Here is a 26,897-nt window from a genome sequence, read left to right as displayed (position 1 = left end):
AGGTTGTGGTTTAATCTGTTCCTACAGAAAAGAGCCCTAGCCAGTGGTACCCCCAGAGGGATCTCACGGCACCCCCTCTTCTCCAGCAGCAATGGCTGAGTGGTCAATGGGCATCTGATACCTCCACTCTCAGACCCAGACTTGTGATGTTTTAATCCATAAGGAGAAACCTTACACTTCTGGGTTTCCAGAAGTTGAACAGAGGACTGTTTAGTGACCCAGTTGGTACTTCAGGTGTGAGAAAAGGCATCCAGATCTCTTCCTTGGGACCAGAGGGAGAGGGGCATAGTGCTCATACTGACAGTTCTCCTGTGTTCTGAGTTGACAACATCTTGTTGTCTGTCCCATGGATTTTGATGGAAAATGGGGCATATCTGTAGGGTGCTTCAAGCAGTTTATGAATTTTTCTGATAGGTTGAAACTACATATACAACACAAGTCCAAAAAACCATGAATTTACTTCAACCCATAGGGTGGCTTACTCCTGCTGGACCCACGGTTGATGTGACATCACCAAGCACATGTCAGAGTAGGTAGACTATGCTTCTTAATGGCAGAGAAATATTCAGGAAAGTTATCAGACCTTATCTATGTTATGAAATAAAAAAACCCTACCAACCTAATATCATCACCTTGTGCCCTTACTCATTTTTAAGTTAAAATTTTCTAAAGGGAAACATGAAAAATATCTGCATTTCCAGTTTATGCTCTGTGACTGAAACAAAATACCATGCGTCCCCTGTGGATAATTGAAACCGTTACTGTACCAGAGGAACAGGTGACATGTTACTCGGGGAAAGGGACATTAATTTTAAATTAAATGTCAAATTATATTAGTCATGGAAAAGTGAAGAGGTGTCACAAGGGATCCCAGAGTTTCTAACCTGTGGTGATAACACGCAAGACCTAGCGATACTCAGTGATTAATGAGCACCATCAACATCTGTGCGCATGGCTGGAGGAGCAGTGAGCACAGCAGCGTACCAACAGAGACAAACCACACATTTCCAAACCCACTGGTTGCAATGTCTTCAACAGTCCTGTGTGCATGGGGTAGCACTGCAGATCCCGAATGAGGTGCTGGTTTCACGTTTACCATCATTTGATACTCATTCCCCAAGTGGTTCAAATTCTGTGGTGTGCTTACTTGCCAAGGAAAGAAATTACGGCAAGGGGCACTTCGAAGCAGCTGTTTACTCCTGGGCAGGGTTGAGCCTGTGTCCTGACTGTAATTTGAGTATTTAATTAAAACGTAACAATAACCCATTTGTATTAATCAGCTAAGTGTGTTGTCTTCACATAAATGCCTGGATTTTTTTTCCCCCCTTCCTTCTGGGACAGCTGTGCTCTTGGTTTGGGAGAGCTCCTGTAGAAGTCCCTCTTGGTGTGTTCTGTAGAAGAGGCCCAGAGCTGGTGGGTCCATGTTTCTGGGAGAACAGAGGTTCCTGTAGCTCCAAGGTACAAAGTGAGAAGTCACAACTATACCTAACTGTTGCCAAACAGGATTAGAGCATCTGATTTGCGAGGCGGTTTTGTGATCCAAAATATTTGTGCATTAAAGTAAACAAAATTTATCACAACTGTGTCACTGAATCCAGGGTGCCAAAACTTCCATAGGGTCTAAGTAGGACTGAAGTCCACAGCTGGGTTTGTACAACCAGTTTTGGGCTCCTGTTCATAGGGAGAACATTTAACTCTACTGAACATACTTACTGTGATGTCCAGGCTCAGTAACACACACCGAGCTGCTCCTGGCACCCTGCAGCTCCCTCCATGGTTTCATACAGAGGTTGCTTGGTTTTCATTGCATGGTTGGGCAAGATCAATGGTCATGACTTACCAGCGGTGCACAGGGTATGTCGATTATCTTATTATAGTACGCTGTAGTGATGGAGCGTTTTTCGTATTTGCAGTCTTTTACCCAGACCAAACCCTTTTTTAACCAGTTTTATTCCCTGCTTTTAAAAACAATCATCAAAGCTTCTAATGATAAGATTTGTTCCTTCCAGGTATTTATGCTTCAGAGGCACCAACATTTTCCCATTATAAGTGTATGTGTGTGTGAGGGAGTTGGAGTAGGTGCTTGATGTTTGTTAGTTTTCATTACGATTCAGGAAGGGCGGGCTTGAGACAAATATTCTGTTTGTTTATTTACACATAGATTTAGGGAAGTACAACTTGAGGTTTTTGAATGTCTGTTAAGGATGGTGTGATACTTATTTTCATATTATTTTAGCTGTTTTAAAATGAATGTCAGGATAAAATGTTAAGCTGCAGTCATGCATATTTTAACTGACCAAGTCATGAGGCTGTGATTTCCATGGCATCACTTGGTCGTGTTTTTTTAAATTTGAATCAAATCTCATAAAAATCAGCCTAAAGTTTTGTGGCAGGCTTCTGCGGTGGCCAGTTGTACCTATCCAGTGCAGAGCACAGTGGGAGCCGGCTGGGATGCCCTGGGGATGCTGTAGGGATGCCCCTGGGATGCTGTGGTTACATCTCCTCCTACCAGCAGAGCTGGGTAAGGCTCCCGTGGCTGCCTGCCAGCAGCAGGCACAGCCCTGGCCTGTGGGCATCGAGGCTGTGGCCACATAGCCCCGCTGCCCAGGCTTCTGCTGCTTGCTGCCTCAGCCACGGCTTTACAACGTGACGTATATTTTCCTGTGGCTCCTTTTGCCGTGAGCACCACAGTGTTCCTCTTCTCCTGGTTCTTTTTCCCTTCCGTGATAGAACATTTCACCTGCTGCTATTCTGGGGGTTGTTTAGACCATTCCTATGACATTTTATTGATAAGGGAAGAGCCACTCCAGCCAAGGTGACTGGTGTGGGCTGGCAGGGTCTGGCCAAGGGGAGCCTCACCCACACATGGTAGAGATGCAATGAGCCAGCTGTGGGTTACTTTCTTGTTCGTGGGTGTATCTGATATTATCTAAGCATAGTTTATCACTTGGAATAGGTGTGTAGTCTGGACTGGAGATGACCGGGTCTTCTTCTTCAACCCTACAATGCAGCTGTCAGTCTGGGAGAAGCCGGTGGACCTGAAGCACCGCGGCGACATAAACCGGATCATCGAGGATCCTCCTCACAAGCGCAAGCTGGAAGCTGCAGCAAGTAACTAAAGCCCTGTGATTATTTGCCTCTATTTAAACTCAAATATGGAATGAAACTTGGTCGCTAAATACTTTCAGTGAAAGTTTGATAACCGTAATTAGAGTGAGTTTTCTTTTGAGATTTCATATAAAATATTGTGTTAGAATTGACGTTTATTGCAAAATCCTTATTTTCACTGAAATGCTTAGCTGGGGGATAGAGCGTTCTCATTAATAGCAATGAAGAAACAGGTGGCTTCTTATACTGGATGAATCTCTGATGTATAAAATACATCTCGGAAGATGCTGTCTTTATTATTACACTTATTTCCAAGATGTACATTAGGAATGCATTACCAATGCGTTATTCAGCTGTTACACAAAAGCAGATACTCCGTAGCTAATGATTACCCAATCAAATTGTAGAGGCAGGGGAAAAGTCCTGGTAGTAAAACTCTTAATGAGTGCTAAAAGGTTTGGTGGAAACATGGGTGCTTCCATCTAAACATGACCCTGCCACCTTCTAAACACTGTGATTCCTGAAGAGGAAAGTTGTGCCTAAAGAACACACTGATCTGCAGGAATACAATTTGAGTGGTTCAAAATATAGTTTAAAAGACACCCCTTGGCTTGTCAAGTGATCCAAGGTGCTTGCTACCTGGTCCTCCCCAAGATGGCTGGTTCATGGAGGCAGTTCTCCCAGCCAGACTTTTCCATCCCATGCCCCTCACCATGCCTTCTTTTTTCCTGCCACACGTACCTTAGTTGTTCAGTCCACATTTGGTCTGTGCTGGTGACCAGTCCAGGAGCAGCCCAGCCTGTCAGCCTGTGCTTGCCAGTGCGGTAATGGCCTCCATAGTTTGTTCCACACATTTTTCTCCAAAGTTTATGTTTCACCAGTTTTTGTGGACTCCCTGTTACATGCCATGTCGATGCTCCTTTTATTTCCTGATGCTTTATGTTGGCTTTCACATGGGAACGGTGTCGGTAAGACCTGGTGTTACCGGGAGGACGTGTAGACGCGTGGCACTCATTCAAAATGCTGCTTGTGTTGATGAGCTGCTTGTAATTCTTGAATATTCTGCTTTGCAGCTGTTTCAGTGAGTGGAGAGCTCCTTCGGCTGGTGCTTGTTCTTTAGTGGTGAGGTCTAAAAAAATGGAGGGGGAAACAAAATGGAGACTTTTGTCATTCTTTTAAAGTGTAGTATTTTATAACTAAAAGTAAGGTAGCCCTGCCAGTTTAGTGAGGTGACCTGCCTTTTTTCACCCAGGTCATGGGGGACTGTAACATACGCTTTCATCCATGGGCACCGCTCCTAATTAACTGCTGCAGAACAGGAGCTGTGAACGTGCATTTGTGGACTTGAGACACTAGGTCTGCAGGTAGATGAAAGTGAGTGATAATCAGGATTTATGTTGTCAGTATTAGCAAAAGTTGGCTGAAAAAAAGCCACAGGAATGTTTTCTATTAGTGTAGTCCTTATTGACATACAATGCCATTACATTTTTCAATATACATTGCAATTGTCAGATGCTTGTGTGTGTATATACATAAATATATACACAAATTTTGTATATGGCTTGAATAACTTCAGCTGTATATCTAATAATGCCAAAGTGTATCTGCTGAAGTTCATTCTACAGGAGAGAAATATAGTATATGTTTTCTATTACAGGATATATTGAAATATCAACTAATTCATGACAAGGGGGAATGATGGCCAAAACCAAAACTGAGGGTTGTTGTTCATGGTCTATAATTAATTAACGAGAAGACTCTAAAGTCATTGTTAAAATGTGCCACTTCAAAAATCCATTTTTTGCTGTGTGTTCCATCCTTTTTATTTATTATCTGTATGTACCATGAAGATTTGATTCATGCACCAGTTTCTTTATGACCATGGTTTTCATTGTTGCTAATAGTCTTAATCTTCCTTGATATAATTGGGACCTGCAGTTGCTCAGTATTTGAGACAGTCAGGTTATAATTAGTATATATTAGCTGCTAAGGTGAAAGGAATTATTTGTTACCATTTCTCTTAGCTTGGAATCTCGAGTAAATAAATAACACAAATGAGCTGTGTGTTTGCAACAATGGCTGCCAAATTTATTTAGCTTAGTTGCTGCTGCTGAGTTTTAATTAGGATTTTTAAATCAAAGGCACAAAAAAAGTTGGCAAGCATAGTTATTCATGGGGCCCTACAGGTTATCTGTGCATCACTCAACTGAAAGATCAAGTGCATTTATAACTTAGGCATAAATGATAAATTACTCATTTATCAATTCCTCCTCCTCCACAAAGTATAAGTTCTTAGGGAGATTGATGAAGGTGCCGTGGCTCTTCACTAATGGGTTCCCATCAGGCCATCCTGTGGAGTTGGAGAGGAGAGGCAGCTCCTCCTGTGCCTCCGGAGTGGCTGCACGGTGCGGGGTCCAGAGCAGCTCTTGGCCAGCACCACCGAGCCCCTCCGACAGGGACCTCACCGGGGCAGGGTGACCGCTGGGCAGAGCAGGCGAGGCCAGGGCAGCGGGGGCATTTCTGGGGCTTTCACACCTCCATCGTCCATGTTGCCTGGCGGCAGCGTGTGCCATCTGGTGACAGCTCTCTCTTCTTGTCCCTGACTGTTGTTACTCCTCTGCCTCCGTATGCTCACAGACTGACCATAATAACCCTATTTCCACTCAAAGATTCCTTGAAATCCTTGTCTTATTGCAATGGAGAAAACCATTTTTATCTATTCCTATTCCTTCACCAGCTCAAATGGTTTGTCTGGTTGTTTAGGCTGAGGAAGTTATTTTTTCAGTTAATTAAAAGAAAACTGACATTCTGGCTACAGAAAATGGCATGTCGATTCATAGCTGGTATGTTCCCTATTCAAAACCAGTTACAATTTGGTTTATTCTCTTCTCACAAATATTTTGGACCCCTTAACATTCAGACAAAACCATGAAGCATGGTCTCTAGAAATAAGGTAAAGCTTATTATATATATTATATATATATATATAAAATGTATACTTTGTCTATTATTTATTATTATTTTAAATCTTAGAGTAAACTCCTGGCTTACGTGTGACGCATACTCTTTACAAGTCTGCAGATCAGATTTTTGTGTGTGGCCGATGGATTGATAGTGCTTTACCTCACCTGCTAAATGCCGGTGTTCCCTCTTTGTTCTGGAAAATGAACTGGAATTCATGACATGGCTGGGATTAGCTGAATGATTTCATTAATCAGCACTAAGCCTGATAGACCATCAGATTGGGGCAGTGCTCCGCTTCATGATTTCATGGAAAGATTACTGTCAAGTGATATTCTTCCTGAAAGCTTTAAATCAATTATTAGATTTTGCGCTTGGCTGCCTGTCTTCCCTTTCAAAGTCAGTTCATAATCCTACCAAAGGTCCAGCGGTGTGATGTGATTCAGTAGGCTCCTGAGTGAGAGTACAGATACCATTTGTCATGTTTTACTGAGTTTTCCATTGCACAGAAATTCTAAGTGATGATGCTGACTCTGATCTTGTCCCATTTATCCAAGTCAGTAGACCCACAGCAGTCATTCCTGCAGGCAAAGCGAGAAGGATGTGGTGTCCCTCCCTCAGGGGGCTGTCACTGCTGTCTGGGAGAACCTGAGGTGTCTCAGGAACCGGTGGATGGAAGTAAACCCTGAAATCAGGGTGTATTGCATGAGTTCTTTTACCTGAAGGCTGTATGGTAGCTAACGTTTGGTTTTATAAATGCCCGGTTCAAATTTTTTTCACAGAAAAACTTAGAAGTTATATATCCTTTTCAGAATTCTGTGAAAGGCCTTGTTGTAAGATGACTTCAAATTTGAGTGTTGTTGTAGAAGCACAGACCCATGGAATGGTTTGGGTTGGAAGGGACCTTAATAGTCATTTCGTTCCACTCCCCTGCCAGGGGCAGGGCCCCCTCCCCCCAGCCCAGGCTCTCCCAGCCCCATCCAGCCTGGCCTTGAGCACTGCCAGGGATGGGGCACCCACAACTTCATCATCACCACCGTCATCATCACCAGTGAGTTTGCTCTTGTCCTGTGGAAATGTCAAAGAGGAAAGGCTCGTTGCCTTGGCCAGACTTCTCACCGCTTGCTTGCTTTAGTAAAAGAACGTCCCATCAGGCTTCGTAACGTCTGAGCATATCACGACATACGTCCTTTAGCCAGCTCTGGAAAGGCTGTCTGTGGCGTGTGGCAAACGCAGGAGGTGCCCCACCAGGCATGGCTTTTCCTTTTCTTTAATAGAGGTGAATTTGGTAGGAACAGGTTTGTGCTTGCCCAGCCACCTTTAACTTCATTGCTCTGGGAAAACACCACCGATTACTCTTGCAATTACATATTATTACCTTCAGATTTCATTAAAATTAAGACCACTGCTGCCTCCACAGGTTGTTCAACTCCTGATTAGTAGCTTTATAATATATCTGTTGAATTACTTCCACCTTCTGAGTTTACATGTCATTTTTCCTATTTCTTTGTATTTTTAATGGGGTATCCCAAAGAAGAATTTACCAAGAAGAGGTAATGCCTACAGTGAAGTTTTGTTTATTTAAAACATTATTAAATTAATTTCTGTATTCATAACGATCATGTATTGTCAGGAATGTTGAGCTCGAACTGTTCTTATTTTGGACTGCCATTAATTTTTCCTTATTCTCATTTAAAGTTCTAGTTAGTAAAGCGTTCATTTGCACCTGCTTTGTGTTTCCTCCTCATGTGGTCTCTGTTCCTGGTCTTCCAATGCTGCAACGTTACAGCTGCTGTTTGTTTCTTATTGTTCTTTTTGCAGTGATTTAGTGTGCACTTTGTTCAAGCACTTAGTACAAATAAAAGGTAACATTTGCTGAAAGCATACTGATAAACATGTAATTTCCCTAAAATAAGGAAACAAAATGATCTAAGAACAAGATTCTTAAATTGAAACTCGAAGTAAATGGCCAAATTTCTTTTAACTTCAGTGATACTAAGATTGGACCCATTTTCTGGCATATGTCATGGAGTTTCATCTGATTTCAGTGAGATCAGATCTCATCATATCAAGTTATTCAAACCTTTTATCTTCATAACCTAAGTTCAATTTTATATTTTTTTAATTTATTTTTTCATAGTTTCATCAATAGCAAGATATGTCTTCACCAGTCTAGTACAAAGAGGCAGAGGTTTGGTGTTTCTGATATTCCCAACAATTATGAACCACATACTATTTAATAATTATATTTCTCAGCGAATTCCTGCTGAACTACTGAAGCGTCCCCAACACAGACCAAACACTGGATGGACATGACTTCTGGTGGTCTGTTCATTTGAATTTTGAAAAAAATTGCAGTTTGTATATGTGAAAAACAAATAATTTTCAAAATTAAATATCTGTTCCATATGCTTCATATTCTGACAATGCAACCTCAGAGTCCTTCAAGGGTAGGTGTCTAGGTGAAACCAGGAGTGTAACGTTGCCTTGGAGCTATTCCGCAACATCAGGAGTGTGGAGGTTGTTGGTATCTCCATAGCCTTGTTATACTTGTGGTTGCTTTTCTGGTAAATCAGCATTATATTTGCTTATTTAGAAAGATGATTGGGCTAAGGAGGCAAGTTCTGGTGTGAGTTAGCACTACCGAATCCTTCTGAAATAATTTTGCAGGGATCTCTTTGTAGTTGCATTTTTAAGGGAAGGGAGGAGGGAGTATCAGATGAAGCAGTAAGAAGGTTTAAAACAATTATGTCATAAATGAACAATGTGTAATTTTTCAGAATGAAAATGTTTGGTTTTATTGCTATCACTTTTGTTTGGATGAAGGCAGTTCTGAGGATCTGATGAAATATGTGTTATTTTTAAAAGACTCTGTGGAGAGTGAATAATAGTACATACCTGAGCAGCGGCCAAAGACAAGAAATGAAAGATTAATTTGAGGAATATGTATTCCCATTTATCTAGTTCAAATCTAATAATTATTTATTTCTTTTTAGCAGAAAAATGTGTTAGTTCTTGTCCAGGGGATGAAAATGATGATCTTAGCATCAAAACTAAGAGAAATAAGTAAGTTCTAAAGTTTACTTATCTATATGTAATGTTGGGAAGCTAACATCTGGTACAAATAAGTGCAAAGAGAAATACAATTCTCTTCTGTGTGGGTAACTACACCAGTAAATTATGAGAGTCATTCCTGAGGTGTCCAATCTTCATAAAACTCCATGATTCTCTGTAATCTGTTTGCCATGAATGTCATCCATTTTTGTCTAAGTAACTCTTACTTACTTTTAAATGGTTAAAACCAGACTGTAACAATATGCATTTATTTCAAAGACATTGCATAAAAGCTTTATCTTTATGGAAGTGAAGAGGATTATTTATTATTTTTTTGTCACTGGTGTCAGGGTTTCCAAGCTACCGGCTCAGAAATGTAAGCAGGCATTTCTGTCATGGTGCTTTTATTTGACCTTTATCACCACGTGTGTTTCAAATTTTCAAGAAGCAATAGCCAAAACCCCACGTGCCAAATAAGCAACTCCTTCACCCTTTGCCAAAACAGCAAAAAAATGAAGCAAACAGTTCTGTCGTAAAGAGTGCCTTAAGAAACATTTCATTCCATTTAACCTTTGGCCAGGAACCGCAGATAACATTAGCGGTTCATGCAGGCTGGCTATGATTAAGATACTAGTTAGGACCATTGAAAAAGTAAATCTGTAGAATAAATCTGCATAGACAGTGTGTTATATTTCTGAAGGCATTGTGACGAGCATGCTAAATTTTTGTATTTTCCAACTGAATACATTGAAGATAATTTTTTTCTCTCTTCTATCGCCATTCTTCTTATCCTATGACATTGGATGGTTCTTTTGACCTTGTTAAGAATTTCTGTAGATTTGTTTTATTATGAAGGAAGGATAAGATACTGCCGAGTTTAATACTCAGGCTATTTGAACATTTACTGTTTGATATAAAGAGTATATTTACACTTTATATATACTAACGATGTACTTTTACTATTTATGTAATATTTAGTAAATATTACTTAAACAGTGTAAAAATGTATATTTAGTATAAAATGTTTAGGACCGCTTTAATTGACGTCAGTGGGTCTGACAATAATGGGACAGTATTATGACCTGTGCGTAGAAGGGGATATTTTCCCTGTGCTATTAAGGTGATTGCCTTTGGTGGTTGGTTGAGAAAATATGAAAACGTCTTTCCATTAATGTACATAAATACAGTTCTAAACCTCCAGAAGCTTGTTCATAGAACTTGCACATTTGCCAAGATTGCTGTATCAGAGTATTCTGGGGCATGCTCTGCCATGTGTTGGAAGGTCAGGGAGTGCCTTTTTCACTGTCTATTGTGAGCAAGGAATCTTGTCTCATCTTCATTGGGTTCCCATGACTGACTTGAAAGTGGTTTCCATGACTTATCCACTTGAAAGACTAACTTTGGGGGTTTTAGTCTCGTATCTTCTTTACACTCAAAAGGACATTGTCAACATTCTAAGCCCCAAATATGGACCGTCTTTTTATATATTTGCAAAATTTATCTTTTATTATTTTAATTTACTTGCAGAAATACATTTTTTGTATGCATATTTACACACACATCCCTCCTCCAAAGCAGATAGGTAAATACAGTTCAAGCTGGGCAATCTCAGCCCATCGCTGAGTTGCTGCATGCCTCTCCTGCCTTAATGCATTTTAGCATCTTTCTTGTGGTATATATTTATAGATACATAGGTACATGTATATACATATAGAAGTGTAAATCACACAGCCATCCAGCTAAAAGAGCAATCCTGTCAGAAATCCCGCAGCATGGTGGCAGGTACCTCTGATTTCCAGCAGTGTTTGCTGCGGTATGGGCAGCAAAGCAGTGCTGCAGTGTCCACTGATGCTGCCAAGGTATCTCGCATGGAAAAGAGCATTTGTGGGATGGGAAGGCATCCTTTGGGTCTTGAAAAGGTCGTTTGAGTGATAGGCAGCACAAACTACTCTCAGCTGTGACTTTATGCCACAAAAGTTAAATAGCATGTTATAATGAATGTACATCACCTGCTGTTTATGTTACATTTGTCTTTATATTATGCTACATTTATGTATGGCATAACAAATAATACAGCTTTTATCATACTTGAGATATGTGGCAAGATATTAGTTGAGAGGATGTTTAAAGCTCTGAGAGCCCTATCATAAGTTCTATTTAAAAAAATAAATCTTTAGATCAGTAGGAACTAATTCTTATTTGTGAAGTATTTGGTCAATTGCTCCTCTGAAAGTCGAGGGCAGCATTCACATAACAAACAAGTGAGCTTTGGCTGGCAACACAGCATTTTCTCAAACTTCTTTGTGACAATCCCAATTCCCCAGAAGTTTGACCTGTCACCGAAAAGCCATAAAATGTTTATTTTTCTGTCAGCAGAACATACATCTGCAAATTACTGTGTGATTTCTACCGCCACTTTGAATTTTAAATTATCTTCTAGAACATGTGAAGATCTCCTGATGTTCTGCTTTTTTACCCTGAAACAGTGGCAGAATATAGAGGTTCATTGAGGGACCTTAAACTACTGACATTTTACTAAAGAAATGCAGTCTAAATGCTTGTTTAAATGTATTTATATTAGACTGTAGCTAACAGTTCATGACATAAAGAAGTAAAATATCATAGGGTTTTAATTTCAAACTAGAATTTAGTTATCCTCAGGATGAAAATACTGTATAAACTCATTTGCTATATTAAGATTGTTTTATGAATGTGATTGAGGCATCCCAATGGAGATTGCATGGTACTGTCCCAGCTGGGTGTCCACTGCAGTGGGCAACCTTCCATCACCGCAGCTGAGCCCTGGGGATGGTTCTTTGCACAGCAGCTAAAATCACTGCCACCATCAGTGTTTGGAACTGATATTATGGTTTCTAAGTGCGATGGGTCTCAGTTGCATACATCTGTGTGTGTCTGGATTAGTCAGCCAAAAGTGGGACTGATTTTAAAAGTGTGGCCCGTAATTTGCTGTAAGAAATGCAGCCGAGTTACTCGGTGCCATAGGCAGCAAAAGGTGAATTCTCAAAATGTATAGCATACTAAAGTGCTGGTTAAGCTCCGAGTTTGGGATAAAAGGATACACATCACCAGCTTTTCATCTTCCAAATTGCACATACAAGGTCCAAATCTGACTTTCTGTTTCCTCTGCTTTGTTTTACTTGGAATGGACAAAGTGCTGCTCACTCCAGACTGAGTCCAGAGGTGGTGAAAAATTTCTTTTTACAGAAACCTAAACGCATTTTCATTTTGGTGCTGGACGGACAGAAAAATTATTTATATTGCTGTCATATCCACATTAATAATTGAATATGAAAACAGTGACTGTTTTCCTACATCTAACACAGAATACCCCTGCACAGCCATTATCCGCTTATTTTTGTGATATCAACATTATTTTTTTTTGGTTATGTATATCTTAAAAAGGAGGCATTACATGCTTTCAGGGTTTCTTTTAAAATACGCTGTTTTCTATATTCTCTATTATTTAAGTAAAGTAACTTAGTAAATCAGTGTTCCTTTGACACACAGTAAATCATCTGCTATACAGAAAGCGCTGTGCTAAGGGTAAGGTCCTGTTCCATCAAGGTTCCAGTACAATTCCTTATAACTGACCTAGCGGGTCATCTCACAGAGGTTCGCATTGGATCACCAACTCACATTGGTAAGAACATATCTGCTATTTCGCTTGCTCTACCCTTTCTTTGGTGACAGAGCTAGCAGGGGACCTGGCCAAGGCTGGCTGCAGAAGACAGCAGGGCTCCCTTCTTTCTCTCGTGGAGGTCTGCACAACCTCCCTCCAGTGCTTCCAGCCAGAATCTGCATCTGCAGGTTTGGGAGCTCTGGGCTCCACAAGCTGCTGTCACATTTCTGTTTATACTTTGTTGGGGTATAATGAAACTGCTTAAAAATACTGAAGTCAAATTCTTGCTCAGTCAATGCTCTGACTGTACTCTTTACAACAGAAAAAAAAGAGAGAAAGTTTAGCTTTTCTTCAGAGAAACTTCAGGTTTTCTGGGTTTTCTTCACAGAATGACAGAAGGGGGCGGGGGGGCTCTGTCCCCCCTGGTCCCAGCAGGTCCCTCAGGGATGTTTCCACGTGGGTTCGAGCATCTTCAAGGATGGAGCCCCACAGCCTCCCTGGGCAGCCTACTGCTGTGTCTGACCACCCTCACAGCAAGAAAGTGCTTTCTTATGCTATAGGTGGATTTCCCTGTGTTTCAGTTTGTGTCCATTGCTGCTTCTTTCAGTGGGTGCCACAGTTATACGTCTCACCACCCTATGCATTTTTTGATTTGCAGGCTTCCCAGGTCATCCTAGTAGGCTGCCCATATATGTCCATCTGAGTAGGAAGTCACATGCTTTGTTGTGCAGATTATTGTATTATTTGCCTTAAAAATTGCATTCTTCATTGTCATTTTTGGCTTGAGAACAAGTTCTGTGTGGTTTGCAGCATCGTTTTCCATTGTGTAAGGAGGACTGAAGGGAAGAATGGCTTTTCTGGTGCTCGCCTGCTGGAGCAGTGCACTGTATTCCTTTCAGTTTTGGCTTGCTTTGCACTTTGTGTGTGCTAGAAATTGGATTGGCCTCTCATGGATCCTGTCGCAATAAAATTCACTATTACGATATAAAAGTAACTGTCATTCTGTGAAGAACACTGATTTGGTATCTCTCAAATCGCCAGTAATACAGCCTACATTGTAGGACAATGTAAGTGTAATGTAATTATTTGTAGAAGGAAGATAATACGCTAGAGCTCACATTACATACTGATCTAATTCATTTGCTTGGAAATAAAAAAAAGTGTTTTCCTGCTGAAATTTCAAACTAAGTATTACTCTGCAGTGGTGAAAATTGCATTAGTAGAAAATGCTGTCATGCCTAGTAGGAGCTTAAAAATCAAATGGCCTGATATTTATTATACTCCATTGAACCCTGTGATCATTTTAAGACCCCTGAACTTTCCAAAAGGTGGCCTTAATTTGCACTGAGCTCCTTCATAGACTCACAGAACGGTTTGGACTGGAAGGGACCTTTAAAGCCCACCCAGTCCCACCCCGTGCCCCGGGCAGGGCCCCCTCCCCCCAGCCCAGGCTGCTCCCAGCCCCATCCAGCCTGGCCTTGAGCACTGCCAGGGATGGGGCACCCACAGCTGCTCTGGGCAGCCTGGGCCAGCGCCTCGCCGCCCTCACGGGGAACAATTTCTGCCTCACAGCTCATCTGCATCTCCCCTCTCCCAGCTTAAGGCCATTCCCCCTTGGCCTGTCACCACGTGCCCACGTACAAAGCCCCTCTCCAGCTTCTTGCCGGCCCCTGTAGGTGCTGGGAGCTGCTCTAAGGTCTCCCCGGAGCCTTCTCCTCCCCAGGCTGAGCAGCCCCAGCTCTCCCAGCCCGGCTCCATAGCAGAGGGGCTCCAGCCCCCTGACCACCTCCGTGGCCTCCTCTGGGCTCGCTCCAACAGGTCCGTGTCCTCCTTATGTTGGGGGGCCCAGAGCTGGTCGCAGCGCTGCAGGGGGGTCTCACGGGAGCGGAGCAGAGGGGCAGAATCCCCTCCCCCACCCTGCTGGCCACGCTGCTGGGGATGCAGCCCAGGGCACAGGGGCCTCTCTGGGCTGCGAGTGCACATTGCCAGGTCATTTTGGGCTTCTTTTCAACCAACACCCCCAAGTCCTTTCCCCTCAGGGCTGATCTCAATCCATTCTCTTCCCAGCCTGCATTTGTGCTTGGGGTTGCCCTGACCCACATGCAGGACCTTGCACTTGGCCATGTGGAACTTCATGAGGTTCACACGGGCCGGCTTCTCACACCTGTCCAGGTCCCTCTGGATGGCATCCCTTCCCTCCAGCGTGTTGACCCACCACACAGCTTGGTGTCATTGGCAAACTTGCTGAGGGTGCGCTCGATCCCGCTATCTCTGTCACCATCAAAGATATTAAACAGTGCCAATCCCAGTACGGAGCCCTGAGGAATGCCACTCATCACCGGTCTGCACTTGGACATTGAGCCGTTGAGATCAACTCTGTGAGTGCCACCATCCAGGCAATTCCTTTTCCACCCAGCGGTCCATCCATCAACCCATGTCTCTCCAGTTTAGAGACGAGGATGTCATGTGGGACAATGTCAAATGCTTTGCACAAGTCCAGGCAGATGACATCAGTCGCTCTTCCTTCACCCACCAGTGCTGATCGTAGAAGGCCACCAGATTTGTCAGGCACGATTTTCTGTTTAGTGAAGCGCTGTTGGCTATCACTAATGACCCCCTTATTTTCCATGTGCCCTAGCACAGTTTCCAGGGGGATCTGCCTCCCTTTCTTGCTGGGCACAGAGGTGAGGCTGACTGGCCTGTAGTTCCCTGGGTCTTTCTTTTATCCCTTTTTAAAAATGGGAGTTGTGTTTCCCCTCTTCCCATCAGTGGGAACTTCACTGGACTGCCATGACTTCTCAGGTGTGATAGTGGCTGAGCCGCTTCATCCACCAGTTTCCTCAGGACCTGTGGATGCATTCGTTGCTCAGAGTATTAAGGAACAGCAGGATGGACCCAGGGCACAAGTCTGATTTTGACGCTTGAATTGGCCAACTTCTCTGAAGTCAGGAGGTTTGAGTGCCCACCTCAAATCCCATCACCCTCCCTGAGCAGACTCCTTCCTACCTCTGATTCCCAACTAATTAACCTCTCATTGCAGATGCTGAGGGCCCGCAGGGGCAAATCTTCAGCTCTCTGAACAGTGGGGAAATAGGTGTTCACTTCCAGTGCTGTGAGAGTGCAGCGTTAGTGGTCTCTAACTCTGAGAAAATTATGTAGCTATTTATCTGGTGTGAAACTGTTCAGCTCTAGCAATGACACCAGTTAGGTAGGATTGCACCTGAAGAGAGCATCGCTCTTAATGGTGCTGCTGCTTTATGGTTGAAACTTTCTGTAAAGTGTCCTTTTCTGAAATGAGCACAGTGGTGCTATGTACGTGCTTTTATTCCATGGGTCTTGTAGGCAGAGGGACTCAGGCAATATGTAGGAAGTATTTTCTCATAAATGCCTATTTATTCTAATCAGATGCAATCTTGGAAAAAGGCTGTCAGGATAAATATAGACCTGGCACCGACAAAGGGCAGGTTCTTTGTTGATGCTTTATTGGCAGGTTTGTGCAGGCGATGCATTGCTGGATTACTTCCCTTAGGAGTGAGCTTGCGGGGTGCATGGGAGCATAAAATAAAGATTAGTGTTGTCGTTCAAGTTTGGGGGCACAGAAACAGAGAAAAGAAAAATAAACCAAGATGAGTCTCTTCAGTCACTCCTTTAAAGTCTCCACTCCTTGACAAATTTTATATAAAGCTGTCACTTTTCTGTGGCTTGAAATATAGCATAGTATGTCACTGCTGAGTTCCCCTTTGATCACGCCGATAGACCATCCTTCCGCATAACGAGCTGCTGGAGGTCCCCTGGCAGGGCTCGCGAGCCCTGTGGTTTAATAACGAGCCGCAGGTCTGGGTAACTTCTCAGCTGTCAGCGCCTGCTCCCGGGCTGCTCTGAGCGCACCAAGAAGTCCTGCGTCCTGGAGGATTTTCTAGAGAGGGTAAAAAATCCCCTCCCAAGTTGACAATTACTGAACTATTTTCTATCTTACCTTGTTAAAGAACAGAAGATTCCCAGGCTGCTGGCCGGGGGAGGAATGAAGCAGAGGAGAAAAATGAGGAAACATCAGCACCTCAGATCACGCCTCCCCTAGAAGAGCGCATCACTCATTTCCGAGACATGCTTCTGGAGAGAGGGGTAAGAAATACACTTGCTTTCCTTGACATGTCCCATTTATGAAAATAGGGGATTATGTGGGACAACTACAGGAGTCATTTCATAACTATGACTTAGCAGTCAAATGAAGAATTATTGAGAGGGGGTTTTCTATTAGCCATGCTGGTTTTGTCATACTTTACTGTGACTTTTCTTCTGATGCCATGCAGCCAAACGTGGCTGTGCAGAACTGAGAGCCCTTTGCAAGTCTGCTTCCAATTAAATTCCTACAGACAGACCCAAGGATACCCAAAGATAGGTGGTACCTCTTCCAGCACAGACCAACGTCTCAGCAGGGTGTGGGGCTTGTATCCACATGCCATCCCAGAGGTCCCATGTGAACCCCAGAAATGAGGAATGAAGAACAAAAGATGTGTCACGTACATCACCTGAAGGACAGCCCCAGGCTCAGGAATAGCTCTGGCAAGCTCGTTGCTTTTTTTAGCACGGGAGAGGTTTCATCACCACCAACTCTGATGACCCCAGCCATAGGAAATCAAATGTAGTTACTGGCCATCCAAAATCCACCCAGTCTGTTACAAAAGATTGTTCTGGAATCTCAGGAGGGTTAAGAAAGCCTTCCCTTTTCCCTGGACCTCAGTGACTATCCTTGGACTTTTCTGGGGAGATGTGTGGTTCCAGCTGAGGCTGAGGTGCGGGAGTGTGGGATGCTCAGGGCTTTGGGCTGAACGGGGATCAGAAGAGATGGCCCCTCCGCAGCCAACCAGACAAGAGTACCTGGAGCATCCTTCTCTTCTGCATTGAGGCCAGCGCAGACCCGGTGGCTGTGGAGCTGTTACAGGTTGCAGGAGGGAGTTATTGCAGCCATTTTACCATGACCTAATCAAGATCATGAGTCGATAGATGGAGCATAAATTCAGTTTGCAGACAGAACCCATCAGCGTTGTGAGCCTCATGACCAATGGTGAAATATGGATTACAGATAGCGTAACAGCATCCAGTGACTGATTTTGTAAAGAGCTTTGGCCTGATTTTTGTTTTCTGTGGTAGTGCTTACAAACCTGTGATGAACTGCCCATGTAAAGATTACCGTCAATATGAGGAATTGTGGGTACTGTTTTTTCTAACATCACCTCCGCAAAAGTTCATCTCACAGTGTCCCTTCTTCCAGAGAACTGATGATTTTGAGCATGAATGGAATTAATAAGCCTGATAGCTTTAGGTCTTAATCCTGCAAACATAAATGGGTGTGTAATAGAGTAGTGTATGTAGATTTTATACCTCCCTCCAACACTCTGAAAATATGTATTCTATAGAAGTTAATGTAATTTCTACAAAGAAAAAAAATCCAAGGTATTTGTTGCTAGGCAATAAAGCCTATAAAATTTAACATTAGTAATCAGCAGACTTTAAAGGTAGATAATCAGAGCTTCAGAAGCTCAACAGTAAATTATCTCCACCCCAACACTTCTTTATTAATACATTTTGTTATTTATGCTTAAAAAATGTAGAAGTACTGTAAATGGATACTTGTTGAAGAATTCTGCCGGCACATTTTAAGTCAGTGGGCAATAAGTCAAAATTTGGAAGTATTAGGGATGTTTTATAATAGGATTTCTCAAGTGTTTCCTGTATAAGAGTCAGACTTCCTCATAAAAATAAGAAATTCAGGAAATTTACTGTTTTGTTTTGCTATTATTCATAAATGTACACTAATAGGCAATTTTTCTGTCACCCCAAGCATTTTTTTTAAATATCCAGATAAGCTGCTGGTTAGCACCAGCTGGTTGGCATTGCTTGAGATGCAGTGAGGCCATCAGTGTTATTTTAAATGGGTTATTTAATGAATGTCTCCTGCTATTTTCTCGTAAAGTTTTTATTTCTTAAGAAGTTCCTTAATGGCATTACAAAGAGCTTGAACTAGATGGAGTTCTTCAGTGTAGTTCTGACTCTTCCTATATGAATTATATCAACAGAAGAATATTTATTGTAACATTTTAAAAAAAAACAAACACGTGATTTTCAGTGTAGCTCCAAGACAATTGCTCTATTCTTGATTCTGTGGCAAGTTTTCCATGGTAAAGATGTAATCTTTGATATCCTCCTGGAAATTTAAAAGTTTCCACAAAATCCTGAGGGGAAGCGGAAAGTTCAAGCCTCTCCCAGGCTCCCTCACAACCACAGCATCAAAATATCCGTGTTCTACAGTCTGTATTTCTAGGAAAGTCTTCTCTTTGCTGGGATTCTGTCAGTGAAACAAGACTTTTCTAAAGGATTCCAAATGGTATTTTTTTCTCCAGATTTTACTTTCCTAATTCTGGGGAGAAAAAAAAGGGGTTCGCGGGGGTCCTGACCCCAACCTTCCCATCTCAAAACAATTCTGGCAGCCTCAGCATTATCCTAAAGAAAAAAAAAAATATTAAAAATCCAAATAAACAGGGTTTTTCTGGATTTTTCCCCTATGGCCTGTTTTTCAGACAGACCCAAAAAGCCCCTTTATAGAAGGAAAAGCCACTGAATCCCATTTATTAATATCTTTTAATGGAGGTGGTTTGTTGGTTTGGGACGCTGGGCACATTTGGTGCCAGCAGCAGGTGATGATGTGGGCAGGGGTCTCCCAGCTCAGGCACAGGGTGGTCCTTGCCACTACTGACCCCGCTGCCTCCCCTCAGCCCTTTGCCACACCATCCTTCTTGCTTTTCTGCATGTCTTGGTAGCTTGTGCCCAGGGTGGACATGGTTCACTACCAGAACAGCATATCCTGAAAGATGGGAATCCTTTGCTAATGAAGCAAATATCAGGCTCTTCACCTTTCTGTTCCTAGGTGTTTTTTAGTCAAAGCCAAAATCTCAACCTGTCATTGTTTCTGGGCTTCCAGAGTAAATTAAAAATAAACCCATCTATTCAGATAGATGTTCTTTCACTTCTAAGCATACTGCTCAAACTCAATACGTTGAATTCTTGTGAGTTTTTTTCCCTGTACTTTGCACTCTGGTTAAGAGCAGGGGTTGAGAACTGGAAACCCATGACAAGCTCAGACCTCTTTTCTCCTTTTCGTATCTCTCTTCTCCTTTTCATCTGTGGTGATACTAGGACACAGAAGTCATCACTTATTCTAGGAAGAGATGCCACCCCCACCATGCCCAGTGCATGTGTTTGCTGGTTGAGTGTCCCATAGTAAGGAAGAACAGCACAATACAATAGGCGTTGGGAGATTAGTCAGAACATTAATATTTTATATGCATTTGCAGGATATGAGTATCCTGAACAGCGTGTGATGTGTAGCTAGAATTAAACTATAGATATTAGTAGCCAACATTTATTTTAGCTGTGTCTGTAGCATGTGAAATGTAATCATTACTAAAAAAAAAATCATAAACAGGGATGATTACCTGATAAATTAGCCTGAGCTTAACTAGCTTTGAGTTCAAACTGGCTTTTGTACTGGGAAAAAAACCTGATATCCGAGAGAGTGTAAGAGACACCCTGAAGGCAAGGATTCCTGCTGATGATCCTTCTGAAGGGGAAAAAAACCCAGACCTCAGGACTTCGCCACGTGTGCAGGTGTGGAGTGCAAACCCCAAGCTGTGAGAAGATGATGAACTTTGATTTTTCCAATTTCTAACCACTCTAACAGGAAAACCAGTCCATTTAAACCTTCTTTGCTTCATCAGAGCATTCCTGTTTGGGTGTTAATTACTCTATTTTAATTATACCTCACATGCTTAATTTTTTTATTGAATTTACTCTTTGTAATTAGATGGAGTGATTAGAATATTTAATGTTACTCGGGAGTATTCTGCAACAATCTAATTAACAGTGGTGTTGTACAAGGTAGCAGATTCAGGCTGGGGAATTCAGTCCTACGCTCCCAGATTGTCATTTTGTGAAAGTCCTGGGTAAAGGGGACTGGGCAAGTGAGGCACCTGCTTGGATCCGTGGTGGTCCTTACAGCCCACTCACCGTAAAGAGGTTTTGGAGAAGGTGGAAGAACCTCTGTAGGAGCATGATGTTCTCATCCTCTGGCTGCAGGACCGTGAGTGATGCATGGGCAGTGGGTGGATGCCCAGGTCCCACTCCAGAGAGCTGGATTCAGGGGAGAAGCCCCGAAATGGAGGAGATGTGACAGCCATGCTGCTGGAGGGAAGCGGCACATTTACTATAGAAGCATGGTGATACAGCGCCTTGAAGATGTTCCCTGCTATTTCTTCAGCGTGTGCATGCATTGATGGCCTCATTTGGGTTACAATTTTAGTTTTGGAGAGGAAAGGAGTTAAAGCTGAGATAATTGCTTAAATGGAAATTGATGCTCCTGTTGTACAAAGGGGATAATAAAATGGCATTTTCCTTTCTGCTACAGATTCTTTCCATAAAAAATGTGGAATAAGCATCTCCCAGATACTCAGAGATGTCCTAGAGCAAATCAATACTAATGGTGTGGGGGCGACCAGAGCATTGCCAGAAACAGATTAAAATTCAACTTCCAACCGCTCTGAGGAATCCTTTAGAGGGTTCATTAGCTTTCTGAACTACTCTTTTGGTTCACCTTGGAACATTTTCTTCTTTCACGTCCTTATTAAAATTCCTTAATGTGACTGTGTTTGTCTACTTCACAGGTTTCAGCATTTTCTACATGGGAAAAGGAGTTACACAAAATAGTATTTGATCCACGTTACCTTCTGCTAAATTCAGAAGAACGTAAACAGGTGAGCATTACCTCCAGCATAGCTTCTGATTAGCAGCAAACATCTCCCAAATTAACTGTAATAACAGAGTAATTATCTTGGTAGGAGAAAAAGAATTGCATGAAATTAAAATTTCTTTTTTGAGTTTTTCAGTGAGACTCATAATTTAAACTTCCACTCATAAGAAAGTCCTGCCTTTGAAAAGCAAGTGGTAACGAGTGAGTTTGCACACAGAGATGAGCTATGGTCTCTTGGGTTATACGAACAACTCCCACTGAGGCTGGGAAACCGGGCTGTAGGAAGGGGAATGGCCAACAGGTAATGTTTCCACTCTGAATTATTTAAATATGGTAGAGAGACTACTTAATTTTTATTACTTAGAATATTTTCTAGGAGTTTGGCAGTATTTACTGCTATATTTGGCAATAACTAAACTTGCTAGACATAAATCGATAGAGCACTGTGGCTATGCTGGTATCTGTCTGAAAGAGTTTAGTATTCCTGGCAAGCTGCAAAGGGAAGCGGACCCTTTGCTGCCTTGTTTATTTGGGCATTAATTATCACTAGGGATCTAAAAACCCAAGGGCTGCAGATTAGTGTAAAAAAAATTAGGAGATATGCAAGGATGTTGCAAAGAAGGTGAACACTTCTATTATGCGGTTATTTCTCTTCCTTACCAGTCTTTTGTCATCCTGGAGAAGGAAGAATTTTGAAAATGGAATTTTCCATTTTTTAAGTAAACACGATTAAAAATGTACTTATTCCTGTTCCATTGCTCTGGGGCCTGTATCGTCTTGTGATTCTCCAGAGGTCTTCCTGTAGGCACTGAGGGACTGGGCACATACATTTTCATTTACGCCCTTTCCAATGTTTTCTCTCCTAAGAAAGGAAGTGAAATAAAATAATAAGGAAATATGGGAATGAAAACATAAGAGGAACTGCTACAATGGAGAATACTGCTAGGCAAGAGACCAGGCAGGCGGTTTAGTATTTGTTTCAGGGAATCAGCAAGGACAAAATCTAGACCTTGATGAGTCAATCAAGATACATTACTACTTGCATTTTATCAGCCTTGGAGATGATGTAATAAAAATATGTCATGAATACACATAATATAATGTGCTTGAAGCACTGCTGAGGGGGACCTCATTTGTGGGGCATATTCAATATTCAAGGAAAAGGTTATGAGAAGCTGGTAGCTCACAGTCCTGTAGGTAGAAACCTATAGTCATGTAGGTAGAAACCCATGGTCAGGCAAAGGTTGGCTCTGGGAGTGACAGTAATTCCGGCTCAGAGCTAAGGTAGAAGAGGGTGATCATTGATTGCTCTTCTGCAAAACAGTGTTAACAACACAGTAACCTTGTGAGCACATGCCAGGTGTAATATATTTCAGGTACTAAGCTTGAAGTTAAGATTTCTAGACGTTCATTATGATTAGTGCCATTTAATTAGACCCCATTTTCCTCCAAGAGGTAGTTTAAGAAGAAAGTTAGGCTCAGGCAAGAGTAGCTGCCTGATTTAATGAAAGTACTTCTTGAGGTGCAGCTCAAATTAGTAGAAGCCATTATTTAGGTTTATGGAGACATTTACCTTCACGGATGCTGACTGATGTGGCCTGAATAGTGAGCGTCTGAGTACTTTATAAGTTAAGCAAATGAATTTGTATTGGAGGGGGCTAGAGGTGAAAAGTGGCTCACAATGAAGGTGAGGAATGAAGGAAGGGAGGGAGGGAGGGAAAAAACAATGCTGGAGCGTGGCTGGCTGTACTGCGGTTTCGTTCTTTCCATGGCCAGGCAGATAGGTCGGAAAGGGCAAGGAATGTGTTTTGGCCACGATCTGCCAGTGTCTGAGGGAACTTTGTCTTGACTTGAATTTGGGCTGAGGTGGGTTTGACTTCCAGGAGTCAAGCCCTGCTGTCAGTGGGTGTCCTTACGCAGCCTGCGGAACGTAACGATCTGTTACTGAACAGCTGAAGGTTGCTTTACATACTTACCAATGTTTTTCAAGGGGTTATTAATAGTTGAAAGATGCTACTATGTTTAAGCAAGGAACTGCGAAGGGTAAAGGAACAACTGCATTAAAATAATGACCTATCTGTTAATTTTGATTTATTACCTTCATAATAGCTTCACTGATACCAGAAAGGCAAGCAGTAACAGAGTCACCTGCTTTATTTGTTCCATTTTTTCCATCTTCTCTTACACTCAATGTACATAATTGCATATAGTATCATATATTTAGATTTACTAGGGTTTTTTTCATGGCCATTTTTCGATGTTTACTTTCCCAGTGCTATTTCTTCCCTTTTCCACATACCATACTAAATACCATTTGTAATTTGGTTGCTTTAGCTTCCATAAAATGTAGATTTGCACCTGTGCATCGTCATGCCTGATGAGAAAGCAACTGTGGTAGTATCTGTAGTAATCACATTTAATGTATGTAATTTGTGGGGAAAAGGATGGTGAATATGGAAAGCTTATATCATTTTGAGGAGCAGCTCCTTTTATTTAACAACTTAATGTGCCACACATTTTAGAGCATGAAACAAGCGCGGTCAGATTTTTGGTATTAAAAATGTAATTAAATCAGTTGGCAGAATTTTGTGACATAGTGAACTCCTTAACTCCTTTTCAAGACACCAATAGTCCTGATGCTGATTGCCCTGCTTGCATATTTAGCTGCCAAATACAGGTCGAGGAAGTTTGTCAGCCATTCCACACACATTAAAGCTTTCAGGTGTATGTGTACCAAGGAAGGGTCATGTACTTTTTGATAACTGATTTGAAAGGTCTTCAGGCTTTTGTGGGGGTAACCTACGGAATACTGATGTTTCATATTATAGATATGTTCTGGAATTCCAGCAAGTTGGGAAAGAGGCAAGATCCAAACTAAATAACTGCAGTCCAGATGAACAAAAAAAAAAAAAAAAGCTTATAGGCATGAAAATGCAAGCAAAACACTGAAATCAGGAAATGTTGATTTATGTTGCACTTGCTGTTTGAATGAAGATGTTATCTGTCCAAATTATACCTCTTTCCAGCTACTTATTTTGTGAGAACACACGATCAGTGCTGCACAAAGCAGGTTCAGCTGCATGTGAGTCAGCCAATACTCAGGGCAGATAAGAACTGTAGTTCTTGAGATTGACAGCCCTTTGATCAAGCATAAATACCATAAAGGCTTTGATAATAAATACTGTGTCGTGTTTCCCTTTCTCGGAAAGATATTTGAACAGTTTGTCAAGACCAGGATCAGAGAAGAGTACAAAGAAAAGAAAAATAAATTGTTGCTAGCCAAAGAAGAATTTAAAAAGCTCCTTGAAGAATCCAAGTTATCACCAAGGTATGGCATTGCCTTATGAAGATTTGTTAAGATAAGCTTTCTTATTTAGCCCTTGCTTATCAGCCCCAGAATTCTGTAACACTGAACATACTCCTTATAGCAAGCTTGTACATCCATTGTTGCAATGCTGTGCTGACATGTCTTCCCTAATATTTTACACTATTTTGTTGTATCAGTAGGAGAAGGAACATTCCCTCTCCCTTTCTGTTCCTTTCTCTCTCTCTCTCTCTCTGTCATTCAGAATGTGAGATATTTTGCATAACACATTCATTTTATATGCATGCTATATTTATAGATATTTATATATTTTTTATATATATAAATATATATATTATTTATAGAACACATGCACAGAGAAATACTAGTTACATAAAATCAGTACCTGAATGTTTAATCTCATTTGTATTAGGCATACAGGTGTAACTAGGGAAAAACTGTATTTACGTTTGTTTCTTGATGAAAGAGAAATATAATTTAACAAAGCTAGTTATTAATGCCACATCACTAAATTAAAATAAAGCGTGCAATGCAGTAATTTATTTTTCTACATTGCTTTTTGAGTAATGAATCCAAAACTGCCCAATAGCAAATGCAGTTCTTAGGACAGTACTTTCTCATTTGTAAATTATATGAAAATAAAGGTTTATATATTATAAATCTCATTAAATTGTTAGAACTAAGGAAGTGTAGTTTTCTCTACTAAAGTACACAGGTAGTAGACACAAACAACACGTGAGAATCTACAGAAGCAATAATTATGGGAATTTTTTTGCATCAAAACTGACAATATTCTGGGCTAATGTAAGAGCTAACCACTGGTTCCAGCAACGATCTTTTCAGTCTGCAAGGGTGATATTGGCCTGGCCTACAGGACAGAGAACATTTTACCCGTTACTGGTTTTGTTGAGCTGAGTGCGAGACTGCATCAAAGAAGCTCATCTACCCGCCGTAGTCTTTGGCTTGATTTTGATACGCAGTGAGAGAAAGAAATCAAAAATACTTCCAATAAGAAGAAAACAGGTCTTCCCCCACGTGGCTGTTACAAATCTGCGCATTAATTAGAGCCCTGATTTAGCCAACAGTAATTATTGCAAAATGGGGGGCAGAGCCCAGTAACTGAACAAAGTCATTGCTGGGGCGAGCGAGGCAGTGGTGCGGTGCAGAGACACACGATGCACAGCATCCCCAGCACCGGCAACAGCTGGAGCATGAAGCAGCCAGGCTTGGCATTGCCAAAGGAAAACTGATAGACTCGGAGCACCTCCAGTGTCCTCCCCGTGTGCTTCTCTAGGTTGACAGGAATAATCATCTCATATTTTAAATACAGGCAGGGTCAGACCAGCTTGCTCAGGACCTTACTGCAGGATGGGGCTGTGCTGCCTGCCCATCTTCTCCGGGTCCATGACTCCTCCTGCCATCACGGCAGTCCCACGGGGCAGGCGGGCTGCCCGGGCACAGCCTGGGGGTCGCTGCCCTTCCTGTGGTCATTGTTTTTCTCCTCTCCTTCATGAACTCCAGTTTTCCATCATTTCTCATGGTGCTGTGAATGCAGCCTAAAAGGAAGTTCAGCTAGAAAACACTGCTAGAAGAATGTACACCTCGGAAATACAAAAACTACAGGAGTTTAAATAAAAAACCCTTCTTGTTGGTCTGTGAATTATGGTGCCGGTTCTTTATAGTGCCTGCCATGCTGCTCCCAGACCTGGACCTGTGGGCCTGTACCGGGTTTAGCAAAGGCATCCAGGTAAAACACCAGTGAATGTTCTCAGACACTGTGTTTCCATTGGAAAAGGCAGGACCTGACAATGAAATCCTCAGGCAGTGCTCCCTGTGGGTTTTGTGCCCATCACTCAGAGTTACAATTAATTTTTTGCTTTTTTGACAGGAAAGATCATACTAGCGTGGTATTTCATCAGGTATGGTGTAGTACTGGCAGTCAAAGTGCATTTGTTTGCAATTAGCCACAGGTGTAGTTTTCTGCTTGGTTATAGGCTAATTACTGA

The 26,897-nt window shown here is 41.9% G+C and overlaps 1 protein-coding gene across 1 annotated transcript in view; it reads left to right on the top strand.

Annotated features, from left to right (window-relative positions):
- The window catches only part of TCERG1L (transcription elongation regulator 1 like), a 104,492-nt gene that overhangs the window by 73,907 nt on the left and 3,688 nt on the right, over nt 1–26,897 (top strand). Inside the window, exons 8-12 of the mRNA XM_055721311.1 lie at nt 2,957–3,111; nt 9,066–9,135; nt 16,750–16,885; nt 21,481–21,570; nt 24,776–24,894. Coding sequence (XP_055577286.1) covers nt 2,957–3,111; nt 9,066–9,135; nt 16,750–16,885; nt 21,481–21,570; nt 24,776–24,894 — 570 coding nt within the window. The remainder of the gene's footprint in view (nt 1–2,956; nt 3,112–9,065; nt 9,136–16,749; nt 16,886–21,480; nt 21,571–24,775; nt 24,895–26,897) is intronic.

The sequence above is a fragment of the Falco cherrug genome, chromosome 9 (assembly GCF_023634085.1).
Source record: "Falco cherrug isolate bFalChe1 chromosome 9, bFalChe1.pri, whole genome shotgun sequence".
NCBI lineage: Eukaryota > Metazoa > Chordata > Aves > Falconiformes > Falconidae > Falco > Falco cherrug.
Note: the sequence above shows the minus strand (reverse complement) of the source record. Positions and strands in the feature narration are given on the sequence as shown.